Raw genomic sequence first — 18278 nt, forward strand, 5'->3', positions numbered from 1 at the left:
TCCATTTCTTTTGATTGAAGACACCTAGGCCTTGGTGATTTTCTTTACAGCAGCCGTAGAAAATTAATATAGCTTCCTTGTGCTCCTCACACTATGTTTTACATGTATTATTGTGTTTAATCATTACATTAATTATGTGAGCTATGATTATCTTCTTTTATAGATACGGAAATCAACATCATGCAGCTAATCAAAGTCAGAACTCGAGCTCTCCCCCAGGTAGAAGATTCTAAAAGCTATCATTATGTTTATACTTATGCTGTTAGAATGATTTCATGTGTTTTTACGACAATGTTTTACCATCCTTAAAAACTATGTCAAAAATCACGTTTAAACAACGTAAAACATTTCAAATTTGATTTAGTGCTTACGCATTTCCTACTTGTAAACTTCATATCCTTTTTCTTCTACTAATAGGACACACAGGTAAAGAACAATGAATAAGGGCATGAAACAATTAATATGGGCGCAAACATCTCATCATTAAATTTTTAAGAGATTTTTAAAGAAAAACTAGTAAAATTTCCAAGTCAAAAAGCATGCTTGAAGAAAAAAGAGATGTCTTTGGCTGGTTACTGTGTCTAACCCTTCGGACAAGACACAGTGGAGGAAAAACACGGTGGTACCCACGTAGAGCCCACTCCCGGTTTCACTGTCATTTTCTCACGAATCTGAAAACGGTCTACTGAGCTTGAAAGAGGAAAGTTGGCAAATAACACATCTGTTATGAGACTTGAAACATTTCCATTAAACACACCATGTTTTTTAACCTGTGACTTTAACAATTTTCCTTTTATCTTGCCTATAGCTGCACCTTTACTCTTTTGGAAATTGGGTAAATTTAAAAATTTTTAATACTAGAAGACACAATCTCTCTCTTTTTTTTTTTTTTTTTTTTTTTTTTGAGACGGAGTCTTGCTCTGTTGCCAGACTGGAGTGCAGTGGCGCAATCTCGGCTCACTGCAACCTCTGCCTCCTGGGTTCAAGCGATTCTTCCGCCTCAGCCTCCCGAGTAGCTGGGATTACAGGAGCGTGCCACCACGCCTGGCTAATTGTTGTATTTTCAGTAGAGACAGGGTTTCACCATGTTGGCCAGGATGATCTCAATCTCTTGACCTCGTGATCAGCCTGCCTTGGCCTCCCAAAGTGCTGGGATTACAGGTGTGAGCCACTGCACCCGGCCATTAGACACAATCTCTTAGCTTTGTAGGTGAAGAAACTGCGATCCAAGGAGTAAAACAATTTACTCAAGGTCACATGTTTAGTCTCTGCAGAACACCTACCACAACACTTCACATATAACATATGTACAAAAAAGAGAAAATCCTTTTATAATTTTTAATTTTATATTTCTAGTCTGGGGGGAGTCTGTAATATGCTTAGTATTGCAATTGTGCATACATTAGTGCTATTTGTTTCTTTTTAATTATGTGTTTATGTTACTTTTTATTTTTGATTAAACGTTTTATTGACTTTAGAAAAATTCTCATTATTGATCTGTTTCATAGATAAAATATTCTTTGTACAGTGAAAATCCAAGCTGGGCGCAGTGACTCACGCCTGTAATCCCAGCACTTTGGGAGGCCAAGATGGGTGGATCACCTGAGGTCAGGAGTTCAAGACCAGCCTGGCCAACATGGTGAAACCCCATCTCTACTAAAAATACAAAAAATTAGCTGGGCGTGGTGGTGCATGCCTGTAATCCCAACAAGTGGTGAGGCTGAGGCAGCAGGAGAATTGCTTGAACCCAGGAGGCAGAGGTTGCAGTGATCTGAGATCATGCCACTGCACACTCTGTGCCTCAGTCAAAAAAAAAAGAAAGAAAGAAAAAGAAAATCCAGTTAGTCACCTTTGAATTGATTCTATAGGAGTACTGTATCTTAAATGTTCCTTTACTGTATAGAGCAAAATAGTGACAAAGTCAAGAAATTAAGAGTAATATTCAAAATTTAACAATGTACAGGCATAGATAAGAAAATAACATAAATCTTCCAGTAGATATTAAAGTCAACTATTTAGTAATTGGAAGTTTGCTGTGATCTGCCCTGATTCTTCTCACCCACCCCATAGCCATCCACATTTCTGCCATGATCAACTATAAAAGTTTGAAAAATAGACAAGACCATTTAACTTAGTTTTATTCTCCTGATGTTGTGATTTTGTTTTGTAGAACAACGAGGAAGAGAAATTTATTAGGAAAAGAGCAGCCAGAGCCCTTTTTACGTTGCCTTACTATGACCATTTTCCAATAAGCTAGCACTGCATTCAGCGCTCAGGCCCCATTGATTGTGGAAATTGCCCCAGGAGAACCACGTCTAGGATTGGATCGGGTCAATGGGCAGAAGAATTGGTCTCATGTTGGTGAAGTTCAGCGCCATTTATGCTGCAGTGCCAAATTTGTGGAGATAAATTAGTCTATTAGCCACTAGTGATAACGTTGATTGTTGAACAGCAAAAGTGAGAATGATGCGTTTACCTTGGAACTTGGTCAGAGCAAAGACAAAATGACCTAACTCTTATCAGTGGTTTTGCCACAAATCAATCACTTGCTCATCATAGACCACTATCTTCTCAATACAAACTTTACAAAAAAAATCTACAGCTAATATCACGTGCTGTCCCCTGAGACTGTATACAGACTAGAAAGGAAAATTTTTTATTTCCAAAGGACATGATTGTGTACCTACAAAAATCCAAAAGACATAAACAAATGAGTAGAATTCGGATTAATTTAGTAAAGTCACTGGATACAATATCAATATATAAAAATCAATTGCATTTTATCTGCTAGCATGAAATAAATAGAACATAATTTAGTGTCATGTAACGATATTAATACATACATTAATTATATGTGATATGTATTTATGCACTCTATATACTGTACTTATATCTATATATCTTACCTAGGAATAAAGTGTAGTATATATATTTGGAAGCAGTATGTCCAAATTAAAATAAACACACATAGATGAGTGTGGGGAGACAGAGAAACGTGAATGTGGCAGAATGTTAACTGGTGAATTTAGGTAACAGGTACAAAGCAATTATCATGCCCTTTTTTTGATATTTGGGTAGGCTTGAAATTTTCAAAATAAAAAGTCAGAGGACATGCTGGTAAAGTTAAGGTTTAAGGAGTTAAATAACTTGCCATAGTTCACAAAACAATTGGAAGGACCAGAAACACCCCAGCCCCTCCCTTCTGACATTCTCCTCGAGGTTCTCTTCACCTTGCTTTTCAATTAGGCCTTCCTTCCAGAACGCACACGAGGGAGGGATGGCAGCCCTAGACTCGGCTCTTCATATTCCAGCTGTTACCATTTAAATAGTGGCATGCATTTATTTACTTCTGTGGTATACTCTACTCTGTTATCCTTGGCGTTTATTAGCTATTGCTGTTCCCCCAGGGCTCAGTCGTCTTTTTTATAAGCATAATTGTGTTGTCCGCAATTGAATTTGAACCTATTTCCCAAATGTATTACTCTTATCAGTTTCATCCAGAAACTGGAAGGCAGAGGCGTCCTGGCAAGTCACAGAGCTCTACCAGGCACCATTTGGCTGTGCTGCAGTGGGTGAAATCCAGGGTCTGATAAGAGATCCTCGATCTCACCCTCTAGCACTTAGGCTCCAGCAACACATAACATTTCCAGATTTTTCATTAAGCAAACCTCTTAGCAAGCTCTGTTTAATACAAAAATGCCAACTCTTCTTGAGAAACCACTGTCTTTTACAATACGGAAGCAATGTGGTTGGCATTTTTTTTTAATTGTAAGAGAACAGTGGAGTTTCTGTGCAGCATAAAGGCAATGCAAGGAAATAGAATCACCAGATGCTTGATTTCGCTTTGTAATGCTATGTTGGTATAAGATCCATATGGTCAAAATTTTTCATATCCTTCATGAAATTTTAACTTTATTTTTTTAAATGTGTCCTTATTTCTTTTGTTCTTATAATAAGTTAGTGAAGACCTTTGGGTCTATCAGAAATTTTCTGAAGTCTCAGGAGTATTAAGTGTCTGATTGCTTGGCTCACTTTCTAGACAGAATTCTCTCTCTCTGTGTGTGTCTCTCTCTCTGTCTCTCTGTCACACACACACACACACACACACACCCCACATGTACACACAACTTACTGTTTAAATGACCTACTGTCTGTATTCCAGGGAAGTACTCTTCCTGAATGCTATCATGAGAAACCATATAGTCCAGCAGTTAACAGATAGAACTGTGTGGAACCCTGACTCTGCTCCTTTCTATCTGCACCAGTTAGGGTAAATGACATTATAGCCATGAACCTCAATTTCCCCATCTGTAAAATGAACGTAAACACCTAGCACAAAGCATGAGAGAAAGGAATACAGATAATGTATATAAAGCAACTAGTATAAAATAATGAGGCTTGTAACTAACAACATAATTACTATTTTCTTACGGTTTTCTAATAAAAAATATTTGAAACAAATTAATAATATCCATGGTTTCTGTCAAGTGAAGAGGTGGATTGTTCATCAATAATTAATGTATTATGTACTGTAACCCAAAATGGAGACAAACCCCAATGGATTTTATCAGTTTGTCACACTCCTCAAATTTTTTAAATAGCAACTATGTCTAATGAGAATATTTGATAACACTTGATCAGATTTACAGTTTAATCAATGAATAAAATATTTGGTTATCTGTCATCTACATATTTCAGTAGACAGTGGTGAAAGGCTTCATTGATGGTTCTATTTAACTATTGGACATCCCAGAAATACTCATTAAAAGATACTCAGTAGGCTGGGCTCAGTGGCTCACGCCTGTAATCCCAGCACTTTGGGAGGTCGAGGCAGGCAGATCACCTGAAGTCAGGAGTTAAAGACCAGCCTAGCCAATATGGTGAAACCCCGTCTCTACTAAAAATACAAAAATTAGCTGGACCTGGTGGCCGGTGCCTGTAATCCCGGCTACTCAGGAGGCTGAGGCAGGAGAATTGCTTGAACCCAGGAGGTTGCAACGAGCTGAGATCGCACCACTGCACTCCAACCTGGGCAACAGAACAAGGCTCCATCTCAAAGAATAAAAATAAAAATACTCAATAAAATGCAGATCTTTGGGTCCATCCTGAGAAGTCCTAAATTAGAATCCCTGAGGAAGAGGGCTGGGAATTTGCATGTCCACAAGAACTCCAGGAAATGTTCTTGTACATTGCACTTTGATAATCATTGCTTTATTGTAAAACAAAGAATAAACCCTGCAGTCCTTACTTTCTTATGTTCTTACATCATCCCAAACAGAGATACTGTGATAAAAATATGTGTGTTCAGGCATCAGTTACTGGAAAGAAACCAGATGGGAAAAGCACAAGTGTAAAGTGTGATCTCAACTCTAAAGTTAGGAGGGCCAGCTTGGCCTGAGTATGGGGAGAAGTTCATCCAAGTTGATAAAATTGCTAACTCTATCCTGCGAATATTATGACAAGAAGACAAACACACCCACATGGGTCTAGCCTCACTGAACATCCTTAACTCTCAGTGTATTCACTCAGTGGATTAATCTAAATGCAGCTTAGGAAGATTTTTACATATTGAGCCTCTGGTCATCATCTCGCATAGGACTCTTCTCCTTACAGCACTTACTACATACATAGATTATTTTTATTACAGACATATTACAGTTGGGTGTTGGTTTCCTGACCACCCCACAATGTGAGACCATCAGTTCTATCACAGCAGGGGCATGTGCCTTTGGATCCAGATACAAAACCAGCCAACTGGTTGCCCACAGTAGATAATAGATACTGTTGAGTGAATAAAATAAATGCCTTTAAACTTGGAAATGTTTATTGGTGCTTAGCCATAAAGTTGTCATTTTTTTCTCTACATGATTTTTTTTCATTTAAGACTATCATAAAACAGCATCTCTACATTTTTTTTAGAGTATCACGAATAAAAAAAGCCCAGTAGCATACTGAGAAGAGCATGGGCTTTCGAGGTAAGAAGTTGTAAATTTTAATTTCATTTCTATTGCTTTCTTGCCATGGGACTCTGAGACAAGTTATTTAACCCCTCCTTCTCTCTATTTCTTCTTCTCATGAAGCTTTTCTAAGCACATAGAATCCAAATAAATAGGATAAATAGGAATATCTTCCAAGTTCAAAGGTTGTTAAAAACACAGGCTGTGTAAAGCAGCAGGAGAATTTTGCCGGTTGTAAGACATCTACAAGGTGTCATTCTTCTCCCAGCCATTCTTTACACTCAGAATGACTTTCACGGTAAATTTCAATCCAACCAGCATATAATTTTAGGAACCTTATAGATAAGCAATAAGTACTCACAGAGTGTTCAAATTCTTGAGTTTCTTGAAGGCGCTCCCTGGAATTTCTCTTATTCTGTTAAACCTCAAGTCTCTAGGAACATAAGAAGGTGAAGAACAATTATAATATGTTGACTGTGTTCTGCCATTATTTCCAGAAGCTTGAAAGTTCATTCTCCTTTTGTGATCGAACATGCAGTACTGAAGGACTAAATATAATGAAGACAGAACTAGTACACATCATACACTAATCATTAGGGAGGCCCACTCCACTGTCTACGGCAAATTATGCCTCTGTGGGGCCACATGCTAGTCCCAAGATGCCAGACATGGCTCCTTATAGAACTCTGCAAAATACTAACGACAGTTACACTATTCATTTTAGGTTTTATTTCTATGCCAGTAAAACAAATTCCATACATGGCAACATGCCAATTGAGTACATTTAGTTTGGAAAATAATATTGATATATTAGATGCCAAATATTAACTCAACTCAACACTACTGCTTGAATTTAGCCAAAATGATTAATTACTTAATTATTCTGCACAGTATAGGAATACAATGGCCTTCTACAAAGTATTAAATCAACAGAACGATTAGTTTGAGAGTATCATTACTCCACAACCAACATTCTCTTTTATGAATTCACATCTTTCTTTCTTCAGCATGTGAATGATTGAGTGTCAGCGGCGTGCCACCTGTCATGTTAAGTAATAGGGATGCCAAGATAAGGAAGATAGGGTCCTGGGCACAGATAGTTCAGTAGGGGGGACGATAAGCAAGTTATTACAGGATTAGGGTGCACAGTGTTTGTGACGCAACAAAGGGGCAAGCAAATGCCATGCACACTTGGCAGACGTAGGGACTGCTCTGTCTAGAGCCCCTCTATCAGTTGGAGAACCAGGCATGTGATTACCCCACTGCATGTGATTACGGTAGAGACGTCAAGCAGAGGCCTCTTCCTGCTGGGAACAGTGTGGTTAACTGGAGGCAGCATCTCCATGGACATACCATTTCTTCCATGGGGAATATATGACCCAAGCAAGGCCAGCTGGAAATGTCCTCAAGCACTGATTGACAGGGCTGCTAAATAAAACAGTCATGCTCTCTCTCTGGGGTTCAGAGTTCTAAGGAAAAGGAGCATCTAGGGCCACTCACTCATCTTGCCCACACTAGAAAGCATCAGGCTAGGAAGAAAGCCCAGCAGAAACACATAGGGCCAATATCGGAAACGAAAGAAACAAAGCCCTGGACCCGGGATTGCCGGAGACCAAATTTACTCCTTGACTTTCCAGATCCCTGACACCAGAAACTGTCATTTTGATAAACTAATTCGAGCTGGATTTCTATCTCTAATGCAAGGAGTATAGAAGAAAGATGAAGTGATTTGTTTGGAAATGTTAGGCCCAAGGAGAAGTGTATCAGGGAAATTTTATAGGCTATTAGAGTGTCAGTAATAGACTAAGATGAAAAAAAACTATCTTTACTTCCTCTCAATTAATTTCTCAAAATGAAATCCTTCACCACCATAAAAAGTTGTTCTATCTTAGAATATCTGACTCACAAATCTTTATGAGAGTACCTTAAAATCCTGTCTATCATTTCATGTTTCTCTAGACTTTGGCCAAATGAGCATAATCTTATAGGAGCTGTTATTTTCAATTACATTATTAAATAACTCAGTGACTATACCTCCTTGCTGAATGAAATGCACTGCTTATATACCATGCATTGCTGTTTGGCATGTCTAGACTATACTGGTAAAGGAAACTAAGTTACATGAGATCCTCCCTATAAACATACAAGACATTAAGTTATATAGACCCGAATACCCTGGAAACCATTGGTTTCTCTTAAAAACAGAAGCTAAAAATTAGTAGTTATAAAAAGGGTTTTCCTCTTGCATTAAACAATAATCCTAATAAGTCTCCCAAAATGAGATTCCAACAACACAAGAAGGAAGAAAATATAAAAAGATAAACTATTTTCCTTATCTTACGCTTTGAAATTTCTGAAAAATTCAGAAAAGTACAAATGAGAAAATAATAATTCTTACCGTGTACATCCAGAATTAACTACTATTAATATTTACACCTTGATATAATGCTTCTACTCATAATTCCACATGGGTGTATTTTTACTATACAAATTATATATAAAAACATGCTGTAGTTAAAATGAACATCTTTTAAGCACCATCTTAATTTTAGCTTTGCCTCTCACTCCAGATGTAACCACTCGTGCTTGACACTCTTCTGCAGATGTACATTTGTATGTATGTGAATAAATATAAGATGAAATGTAAACATATATAAGATGAAATGTAAACAAATGTGACTTATGATGGGATTATGTCCTGATAAATCCACTGTAAATTGAAAATACTGTAAGACAGAAATGCATAATATAACCAAACTGCCAAGATCATAGCTTAGCCCAGCCTACCTTCACCATGCTCAGAACACTTTTGCACTCGCCTGCAATTGGACAAAATTATCTAACACATACCCTATTATCTAATAAATGTAGACTATCTCATGCAATTGCTCACTATTGTACATTACATCAAAATTGCAACCATTTCACAACATGGTAAAGTCAAAAATTAAGTTGCATCGTCGTAAGTCAGAAGCTGTCTATGTATGAAAATAAACATAATATATGAGCAGATATAAAACATTTTGTGCTTTTAGATTTACAAAAAAAGCTATCAAACGTTATATGGATGTTAAAACTTCCCTTTTGCTTCCACTACGTATTTGTTGTGTTGTTACTTGTCTACACATAGAGGACTGTGCATTTTTGTCTAACTTCTCTACAGTACCCCACGGTGCTGACAGACCACACGGTTCTTTATAGATTCCTTTACTGACAGGCATTTTGATTGTTCTCAAATTTTTGCAACATTACTTACTAACAATATTGCAATAAATATGCATGCATGTCTCCTTGTACTTTTGAAGAAATGTTTGTCTAGGCTAAATATTTGGAATTGGGATTAGTATGTACATTTTCAGTTTTACAAAATGATGCCATTGCAAAGTTATTTTCAGCCACATATATTATAATGGTAATATAATTGAAAATAATGTGAAAAGATGCAATATATATTTATATATATAAGTTTAAATTATATGTATTTATATTTGAAGAAAAAATATATATATGAAGGAATAGATTTCTAAATACATATATATGAAGGAATATATATATTCCTTCATATATATATTTTATATAATATATTTATACATGATAAACATATATTTATATATGTTTAAATTGTAAATTAAACTTATCACTGGATTGATTTGAAAACCAATATATATATTGCCACACACATATATATATGCCACCCACATATATATGTGCCACATACATACACACACACACACACACACATATATATATATGGCACCTTGGCTTTCAAATCAATCCAGATATACATATATATGTATATCTGGATTATTATATATATAATTATATATATATATCTGGATTATTATATATATAATAATATATATATCTATATTAAGATATATAATAATATATATATCTATATTAAGATATATATATATATATATCTTCATCTGGATATAGATATAGATATATAGATATAGCTATATAGATCTGTTATCAGAATTCCCTCCTTGTTTTCTCCACAAGTAAGCAGACATAAGCTCTTCCGCCACGAAGACAAATTTTGCTTGTAAGCTGGTGCCATAGTAAGGTCTCCAAGGTACTCAGGCTCACTCAGTGGACTATGAGACTCTGACCACTGACCTTGGCCACGCCCTGTTCTCACCACTGAGGCATGCTCAGGGAATGCCTGAGAAGCTGAGTGTGGGCTGGGGTGGGTGCAGTAGCTCATGCCTGTAACGCCAGTGATTTGGGAGGCTGAGGCAGGAGGATCCCTTCAGCCCAGGAGTTTGAGACCAGCCTGGGTTACATGGCAAGACCTCATCTCTACAAAAAAAACCCAGAAATTAGCCAGGTATGATGGTGCACACCTGTGGTTGCAGCTACTTAGGAGACTGAGGGTCACTTCCCAGGAGGTCAAAGCTATAATGAGCTGTGATCGCACCACTGCACTCCAGCCTGGGCCACCAGAGTGAGACCTTGCCTCAAAAAAAAAAAAAGTATGGTTGGACACCCAAAGAGTTTTTCCAGATTGACTTAAATCCCAGTAAGTCATATTGAAATATACCAAAATGAGTATGTTAGCACTCGATCCTCTCTGGCTAGTATATTCAGGCACATAAATTTTTACAGGTAAGTACATTTAAGCTGAAATTCTAGGAAAAGATACCCCTTCTTAATTTGAATCCCAGGTCTTTAGGATTGCATACAAGGCCTTGTACAATGTATTACCTATTATAGGGTAAGTATATTTCTGAAAATTAGGTTATTTAAATTCAAATGGTCACCAAATTTGGATCATGCTACTTTCTGTGTAAGTATGTATGTTTACCCAGAAATACAATCACTTCCCATAATGCCTCTATTTTACTCAAGATCGGTCACTAGAAATTTCATTGATACAAAACTTGTCATTCATATAAAACTTCCCGTAGCATAAAATGTAGAATTGAATTTTCACTCCTTACATAAAGTGAAAATTGAATTATTATATCTCCTTCATCCCATTGTAATATACATAATATTGATAAAGTAATATTCATGATAATAACAACCCCCGTGTAAAACAATGTTCATCCCATTCATTGTTCGTTGGAACTCAGTTCAGAAGCAATCCTAGTCACTGTACCAAGCTAAAAGTTGGCCACGTGGAACTTGCTGGAAGTGGTTAGACAAGTCTGTCCGTCTGTCTCCCCTACTCTCCCCTACACAAGCTGATGAAGCTGGGGAAGTAATGCTTAATGCTCTTCTGCACAAGCAATTTGGAATCGACATTTTTAACTAATAAGACGTGAGTTTCTAGCTCAAATTCAATTCAGAAATTCCTGCTACCAAAAGAGATGAAAATGACTCCCGATGGCAGATTGAGGGTGAAGAAAAGGGATGGACAGAGAGCCGCATGAACTAGCTCCAAACGAACTATCATAGCTCCAGGTCATGCCATTTGGTCCCCTAGGTAACAGTGCACACCAGACCCACATCACAGCACATTACGCCTCCTCTCAGTGAGTTACACAGAGTTACATCACGTGGATATGCAGAAATGTGTAGAGAAAGACCTCGCAGAGCAACAGAGAAGCCCAGACTTCGTCTACATCCTGAAGATTCCAGTGGAGTTTAGGGCAAATTTTACACTAACAACAAACAAACAGGAATTTAATATAAAGAATACAATTATCTGTGACTGCCTAATTCACAAATTGCAGAATTTATGTGTCATTTATTTATTTATTTATTTTTGAGATGGAGTCTCCCTCTTGTTGTCCAGACTAGAGTGCAATGGCTCGATCTCGGCTTACTGCAACCTCCATCTCCCGGGTTCAAGCGATTCTCCTGCCTCAGCCTCCTAAATAGCTGGGATTACAAACACCTGCCACCACGCCCGGCTAAATTTTGTACTTTAAGTAAAGACAGGGTTTCGCCATGTTGGCCAGGCTGGTCTCGAACACCTGACCTCAGGTGATTTGCCCGCCTCAGCCTCCCAAAGTGCTGGGATTGCAGGCGTGAGCAGCTGTACCCGGCCCGGAATTTAAGATATTACATAGTTTGTGCAGTACAGATGGTGTAGTCCACTATAAATTGTAAGATAAATGTGGTCCTCTTTAAATATTATGTGTAGCTGAGACTAAATGCAAAATGTTGTTAAGAGATAAAATCAAAAATCTGAACTTGAGCCCCTTCTTGAAACTGAGACCCAGGCCACACAGCTCGTCCAGCGAGGCATGGGGCCTCCTGGTAATGCCCCACTTGAAAACCGTCTCCAGGTTTGTTGTGAGTAGACGCCTGGCCATCATAGCTAAGAATCTCATGCTCAGAGAGCGAAACAAATGAGCTGAAACTCTCAGAGAGCACCGTCTTACCAGGCTGATTTCTGTTTGTGTGTTTCCCTCAAATCTGAGAAATATTCTTTCTGGCAGAAAGCCTGTCTTCCTGAGAAAAATATCAAGCAGATCCGTACCTGAGCCAAAAGCATTCCTATTGAAAGCAAGGATGTAATTAAGTCACTGGAATGGCACAAGCCTGCCACTGCAGAAAGGCAAGCAGGTCCCTGTCTCCCAAAGCTACCATGAAGGGCAGGAGGGAGAAGGTGATTCCTGAAAGCTGGGTGTTATTTTATTGCGAGACACCCACTCCTGTGCACTCCTGCCTGCAGCCCGTTTTTGGCATGAGATTGAGAGCGGACTCTGCTCCCTGTAGCCACGCCCTTCGTCAGTCACTCAGATGATCAGCCCCGCCCCACCTCCCCGCCACAACCCCTCCCTCAGGCGATGCTCTTTGTGACTGAGCCTCATCCAGCAGGACAGTGCTGGGACAGTGTCGGGGCACCACTGCACTGCCCGGCCTTGGAGTCAGGGGAAGAAATCAAGGAGATTTCCCACACTCTCCCTGTTGCTGTAAAACAAGACTTCTTCATCATTCCATTTGACAGCCGTTCATTGTAGGAATTAGAAATACATTCTCCAGGCTTGAGACGAGCATCTGGAGGACACCCTCCGTCTTGCCTGATTTCCAGTCGTGTCCCCAGCTGAGGAAGGCTCCTGAATTTTCTCGAATCTCCAGTGCACTTCCTGCCTGCCAGCTGCCTCACGGCCAGGGCTTGAGGTCATCTTCCACTGTCGTTTGCCGGCCCAATATTAACCTGCTGTGATGCTTAATTTTATGGACCAACTTGGCTAGGCCACGGTAAGCACGGAACTCAGTTTTTGGCCAAACACCAGTCTAGATGTTGCTCTGAAGGTATTTTTTTTACAATATGATTAACATTTAAATCGGTAGGCTTTGAGTAAAGCAGATCAAGCTGCACAACGTGGGTGGGCCTCATGCAATCAGTTGAAGGCATTAAGAGGAAAGTCCAAGGTCCCCTGAGGGAGAGGGAAGCTGTCCCCAGACTCCCTTGGACTTGAGCTGCAACATCAGCAACTCCCTGGGTCCCCAGCCTGCCCTGAACATATAAGAGCAGCCAGCCCCCACAACTGTGTGAGCCAATTCCTTAAAATCTCCCTCTCCTTATGCACACGCACATCCCCTGTTCCCTGGAGTACAGCTGTGGGTCTGGCAAAGTCTGAGGGAGACCACAGTGTGAGGACAGCCGGAAAGGAAGGGCAGACCCTGTGGGAACCGTGCCTGCAGTTAGTGTGGGGCAGGTGGCATTGGGGTGATTTTTCCTTTCTTTTCTTTTTTTTTTTTTCATACATGTTTGATGCTTACCTACAGATCTCCAGCAATGGCTAAAGCACTTATACATAAATAGGAATACTATAAAGGCTTCAGAGAAGACACTCGAACAATTTTATAAAAGTTCTTCCATCTAGCATCTTCGTTTTGCTCCTCAGTGAAATTCTCAGCCCACATCTACACTATTTTCCAGAAGTAGATTTCATTCCCTCTCAAGCTCGTGGATTAAACCAAGCAGAACTGAGCACTTTTGCTCTGCTAAAGTGCTTGTTCACAAAGTTCCCCGGGATCAGAAAATCAATTACTTTCGGCCTTATTTTTGGGTCTGCAGATTCAACAGACCACAGATCAAAAATATTTGGAAGAAACAATAAAAAACAAAAATATGGCTGGGTGCGGTGGCTCATGCTCCATAATCCCAACACTTTGGGAGGCCGAGGTGGGTGGATTACAAGGTCAGGAGTTCGAGACCAGCCTGGCCAATATAATGAAACCCTGTCTCTACTAAAAATACAAAAATTAGCTGGGTGTGATAGCGGACACCTGTAATACCAGCCACTCAGGAAGCGGAGGCAGGAGAATCGCTTGAGCCCAGGAGGCGGAGGTTGCAGTGAGCCGAGATTGCAACACTGAACTCCAGCCTGGGTGACAGAGTGAGACTCCATCTAAACTATAAATAAATAAATAAATAAATAAATAATAAAAATACGACAATGAAAAATACAAATTTTAAAAAATACAAAATTACAACTATTTACATAGCACTTACATTAAATTAGATACCATAAGTAATCTAGAGACGATTGAAAGTATAAGGGAGAATGCGCATAGGTTATAAGAAAATACTACACCATCTTCCATCAGAAACTTGAACAGCTGTGGATTTTGATATCCTGGGGGTTCCTGGACCAATCCCCCTCAGATACCGAGAAACAAACGTACTTCATGGGTCTTACTGTTGAGCACTGCCAGGCACTCGCGGAAAGTTTAAACACGCCGGCAGCAAGGGAGCACACATGTACAAACAGAAGAACTCAGGGTACACGTTTCATCAACATCCCAGTTTTTATAAACAACCAGTACTACTTTTATAAACTTGAAAGACTTGATCTTTTTTAAACAAAGCTGGTTAGCCGATCAACTGGCCCAGCCTTGGACTTTACCGAAGAGAAAGCCGAAAGGGAAGCGGAGCGAACAGGAAGGCGCTCACATACTCATCCCAGCTGAAGCGCCACACGCTATTTCAAGGCAGATGTTAACATGATGATTTTAGAACCGACGAGGTTAAGACCCAGAACATCTGAGTCCCTTCAAAGCAGAGCCCGTGGCCATAGGAAATGGCCCTCAAGTGTATCCGCTGCCACCTGCCCTTCACTGCCTCCACTGCCCCACCTGCACTTCCATATATTTGTGAGCAAGCCGAGACCCCAAAGACGGATCCGCAGGCCCACTATCCGCCAGCCACCGAGGGCCCAGGGCTGCACCTGAAAGCCCATCTCCTGATTTCCTTTACAGTACAATTTCCACCTCATTATTCCAAACCCAGTTCCCACTTTTCTCAGGCAGGGCAATTAGTGTTTCACGTTAGGATTAAGTGGTTAGAACTAACACACCCTTTATTTCCACTAATGAACTGACAATGGCCAAGTGAATGGAAGGTGTTAACCAGTTCAAGGCAAGTCAGCGTTGATAGGAGTGTGTGGCCACCTTCTCCAGGTCATTAAATCATCTGAAAGTCAGGAGAGCACTGCAGTTTTGACGATGGTATCCCTGTATGTGGAAACCCACAGTAAACTGAGAAAACCCGGACAGAGCAGTCCCTTCCAGATTTCTTCATCCGCTACATACTTAGTTCTTCCAGCAGGTGTCACTAAAACGTAGCTCTCTCTTACAGATCAGAGAGCTGATTTCAGGAGACAAGAGGGAGCCGGGCACAGTGGCTCACGCCTGTAATCCCAGCACTTTGGGAGAACCGAGGCAGGCAGATCACTTGAGGTCAGGAGTTTGTGACCAGCCTGGCCAACATAGTGAAATCTTGTCTCTACTAAAAATATAAAAGTTAGCCTGGGGTGTTGGCAGGCGTCTGTGATCCCAGCTACTTGGGGGTCTGAGGCAGGAGAATCACTTGAACCCAGGAAGTGGATATTGCAGTGAGTGGAGACTGTGCCACTGCACTCCAGCCTGGGTGACAGCGACAAGCTGCCTCAAAAAGAGAGAGAGAGAGAGATGAAGGGGTTTGATCTGAATGTCAGTGGGAGAAGAACTAGATTACACTTGAACAGCGTCACTGGGTCACATTCACTAGCGTGTGGAAATAGCCTCCAACTGCAAAGTCTTACTCTGAGGTCATCATACATCGTGTTATATAAAGTAATGTCTTTTACTTGGAGATAAGAAGCTCTAAGTGAATTTTTACACAAAACTAAAGCATCACCTCTTGAATTGCTAACTTTGTCATTCTGGAGAAAGTGAGTTTAAAAGTAGAAGATTTAACTCTTCAAATGAATGAACATAATTCGTAGTTTTAGGATCATTGTTATATTATGCAAGGATTTCCTCCATTTCTGTGCCCCACTCTCTATGTTAACTGTGGCTTCTCCAAATGCCCGTGTGCCTGGGAAGACACAATGGCGTTACTGGATCTTACTAGACAATGCCAACCCATTTGCACATGAGCCAATAAACGCAGCATAGCACAGAAAGAAAATGATGGATTGCTGAGATCAGACTCTGTTACATTTTTATCTGGCATGATATTTACCTTGATTGTCCTTCCCGGCTCCCACTGCGTAGCTGATGCTTCGCTCTGGGGGAGTCAGACACATCCAGCCTGGTTCTTGACCATTTATATAGTGATCTGGGACTTGGCAGGAGTGAGATGAGCTCCCAGATGCCCTGTGGTCTTGCTGCAGAGGAAGCAAGCCTGTCTGCGTGGCTGTCACCCATCTCCACACCCTGGCCTCCCCCAGCCCTCGCAGGCCCGCTGAACCTCCTCATCACAGCCTGGTCACACTGTTTTCCAGCTCTATGCATATGCACATGTAGTTCCCCTTCCTGGAGCGCCCTTGCCTTTCTTCTCTCCTTCCTACATCCGTGAGTCGAGGGCACCACACCTCCCGGCGAGCACCCTCGCAGGGGGTCAGGAGGAAGCACAGCTGGTAGCAGCTGCCCTGCCAGCTGTACCATCTGCTCAAGTGCCTCTTGCTGCCGATGCCAGGACTGGCTGCCACGCTGGAATGTGGATTTCAAATTCACCCTTCCTTTCCTTAGAGAGGCGTTCCCAGACAACTGCGCTCTGGGAACCCCTGTGCTCCCCTAAGGGCTCTGCAGTGGAGACACTTAGCGCAGTGGTTGGGATGTGGGTTTCAGCCAGGGAAGCGCACCTGGGGTGGGTCATCCCTGGCCACCCTCAGGCAGCCCACACTCTCTCAGAACTCCTCATCACAAAACAAGGATAATGATGATTAGTACTCAATGTGAGGATTTATCCAGAGCATTTTGAATAGTTGAGTTGCTAATAAGTGCTTGTAGTCATAACATGACCAATATCAATACAGACACTGCTTTTTTAACATTTTAAACACCATGTTGTCATAGCATCTCTGTTCCCACCTGACACAGCCAAACTGAGAGCTCTTGAAGAGGAGGGACATGTCTAACTATCTTCCTTACATGCAAAATAAAGCATAAATATTGACACGGAGTATTGAACCAAAATAATAGCAATAATAATCACGCTAGTGAATGAATCACAGCTGAGAATTGGCAAAATTCAAAGCATTCTTTCCTTCCAGTTCAAAACCAACTGTTTAAAGAAAAAAAATCCGGTTAACAGAATGTACGTTCCTCTACAAGAATAGCCAAGCTGGTCACTGTCACTTGCAGTTCTGTGCAGATCTGCCTGAGTGTTGGGAAATGTGTATTGTACGCCACAAAATTCAAATCTCCATACACCAACCACACTTCATTCCTGTAATGACGCGAGGCAGCCGACAGAGACAGTGGATTTTGCAATAGTCTGAACTGTCAACTATGCTCTGTTCTTTTGGGGAACTATATTCATCGGTCAAAATTTTGGTAAATTATTTAACATTTTTGCTTCATCTCTTACACCGATATTTGGATACCAGTGATAACAACTGAAACAATATCTAGCAGTTTTGCTGCCTTTCTTCTTCAACCCACTGCAAGCTAACCTCCTCTTTTACCACTTCTCTCACATCATCCCAGCCTCGGTCACCTCTGAATTCTTGACGCATAGTGAACTGGAGGCATCATTTTCCTCGATCTTTCTGTGGCATTCGATCATGTCAGCTGGCTTCCTCTTTAAGCTATCCTCGATCTTCTCCTTTCTCTTTAAACAGTCTGTCTCCGACTTTTTTTCCAGACCATGCTCTTCTGCCCGCCTCTGTATGAGCCCCGTCCCCTCCTCCCTTGACCTTCCTTTAGCAATTTCATCCACTCTTTTGGTTTTCATGCAGCTGTGTAAAAGTAAGTAAGCAGAACGTATATGCATGAGGAAGCATAAATGTGTGTCTATACTCATAGAGACACCCATACATACGTGCGTGCATGTATCTGTATACTACACACACACAGATCTTTCCCTCTCTCTTAGTGATTGACCACGTCCTTCGTACTCGACATTCGTCTACCCATCTGACCTCT

The 18278-nt window shown here is 40.6% G+C and overlaps 1 protein-coding gene across 1 annotated transcript in view; it reads right to left on the minus strand.

Annotated features, from left to right (window-relative positions):
* Positions 1 to 18278, minus strand: part of PXDNL (peroxidasin like) — a 420144-nt gene that overhangs the window by 267401 nt on the left and 134465 nt on the right. The window contains exon 2 of the mRNA XM_021672892.2: positions 6319 to 6390. Within this exon, the coding sequence (XP_021528567.2) occupies positions 6319 to 6390 (72 nt within the window). The remainder of the gene's footprint in view (positions 1 to 6318; positions 6391 to 18278) is intronic.

The sequence above is a fragment of the Aotus nancymaae genome, unplaced genomic scaffold (genome assembly GCF_030222135.1).
Source record: "Aotus nancymaae isolate 86718 unplaced genomic scaffold, 86718_ANA_hifiasm-v0.15.2.pri h1tg000036l, whole genome shotgun sequence".
NCBI classification, from domain to species: Eukaryota; Metazoa; Chordata; class Mammalia; order Primates; family Aotidae; genus Aotus; species Aotus nancymaae.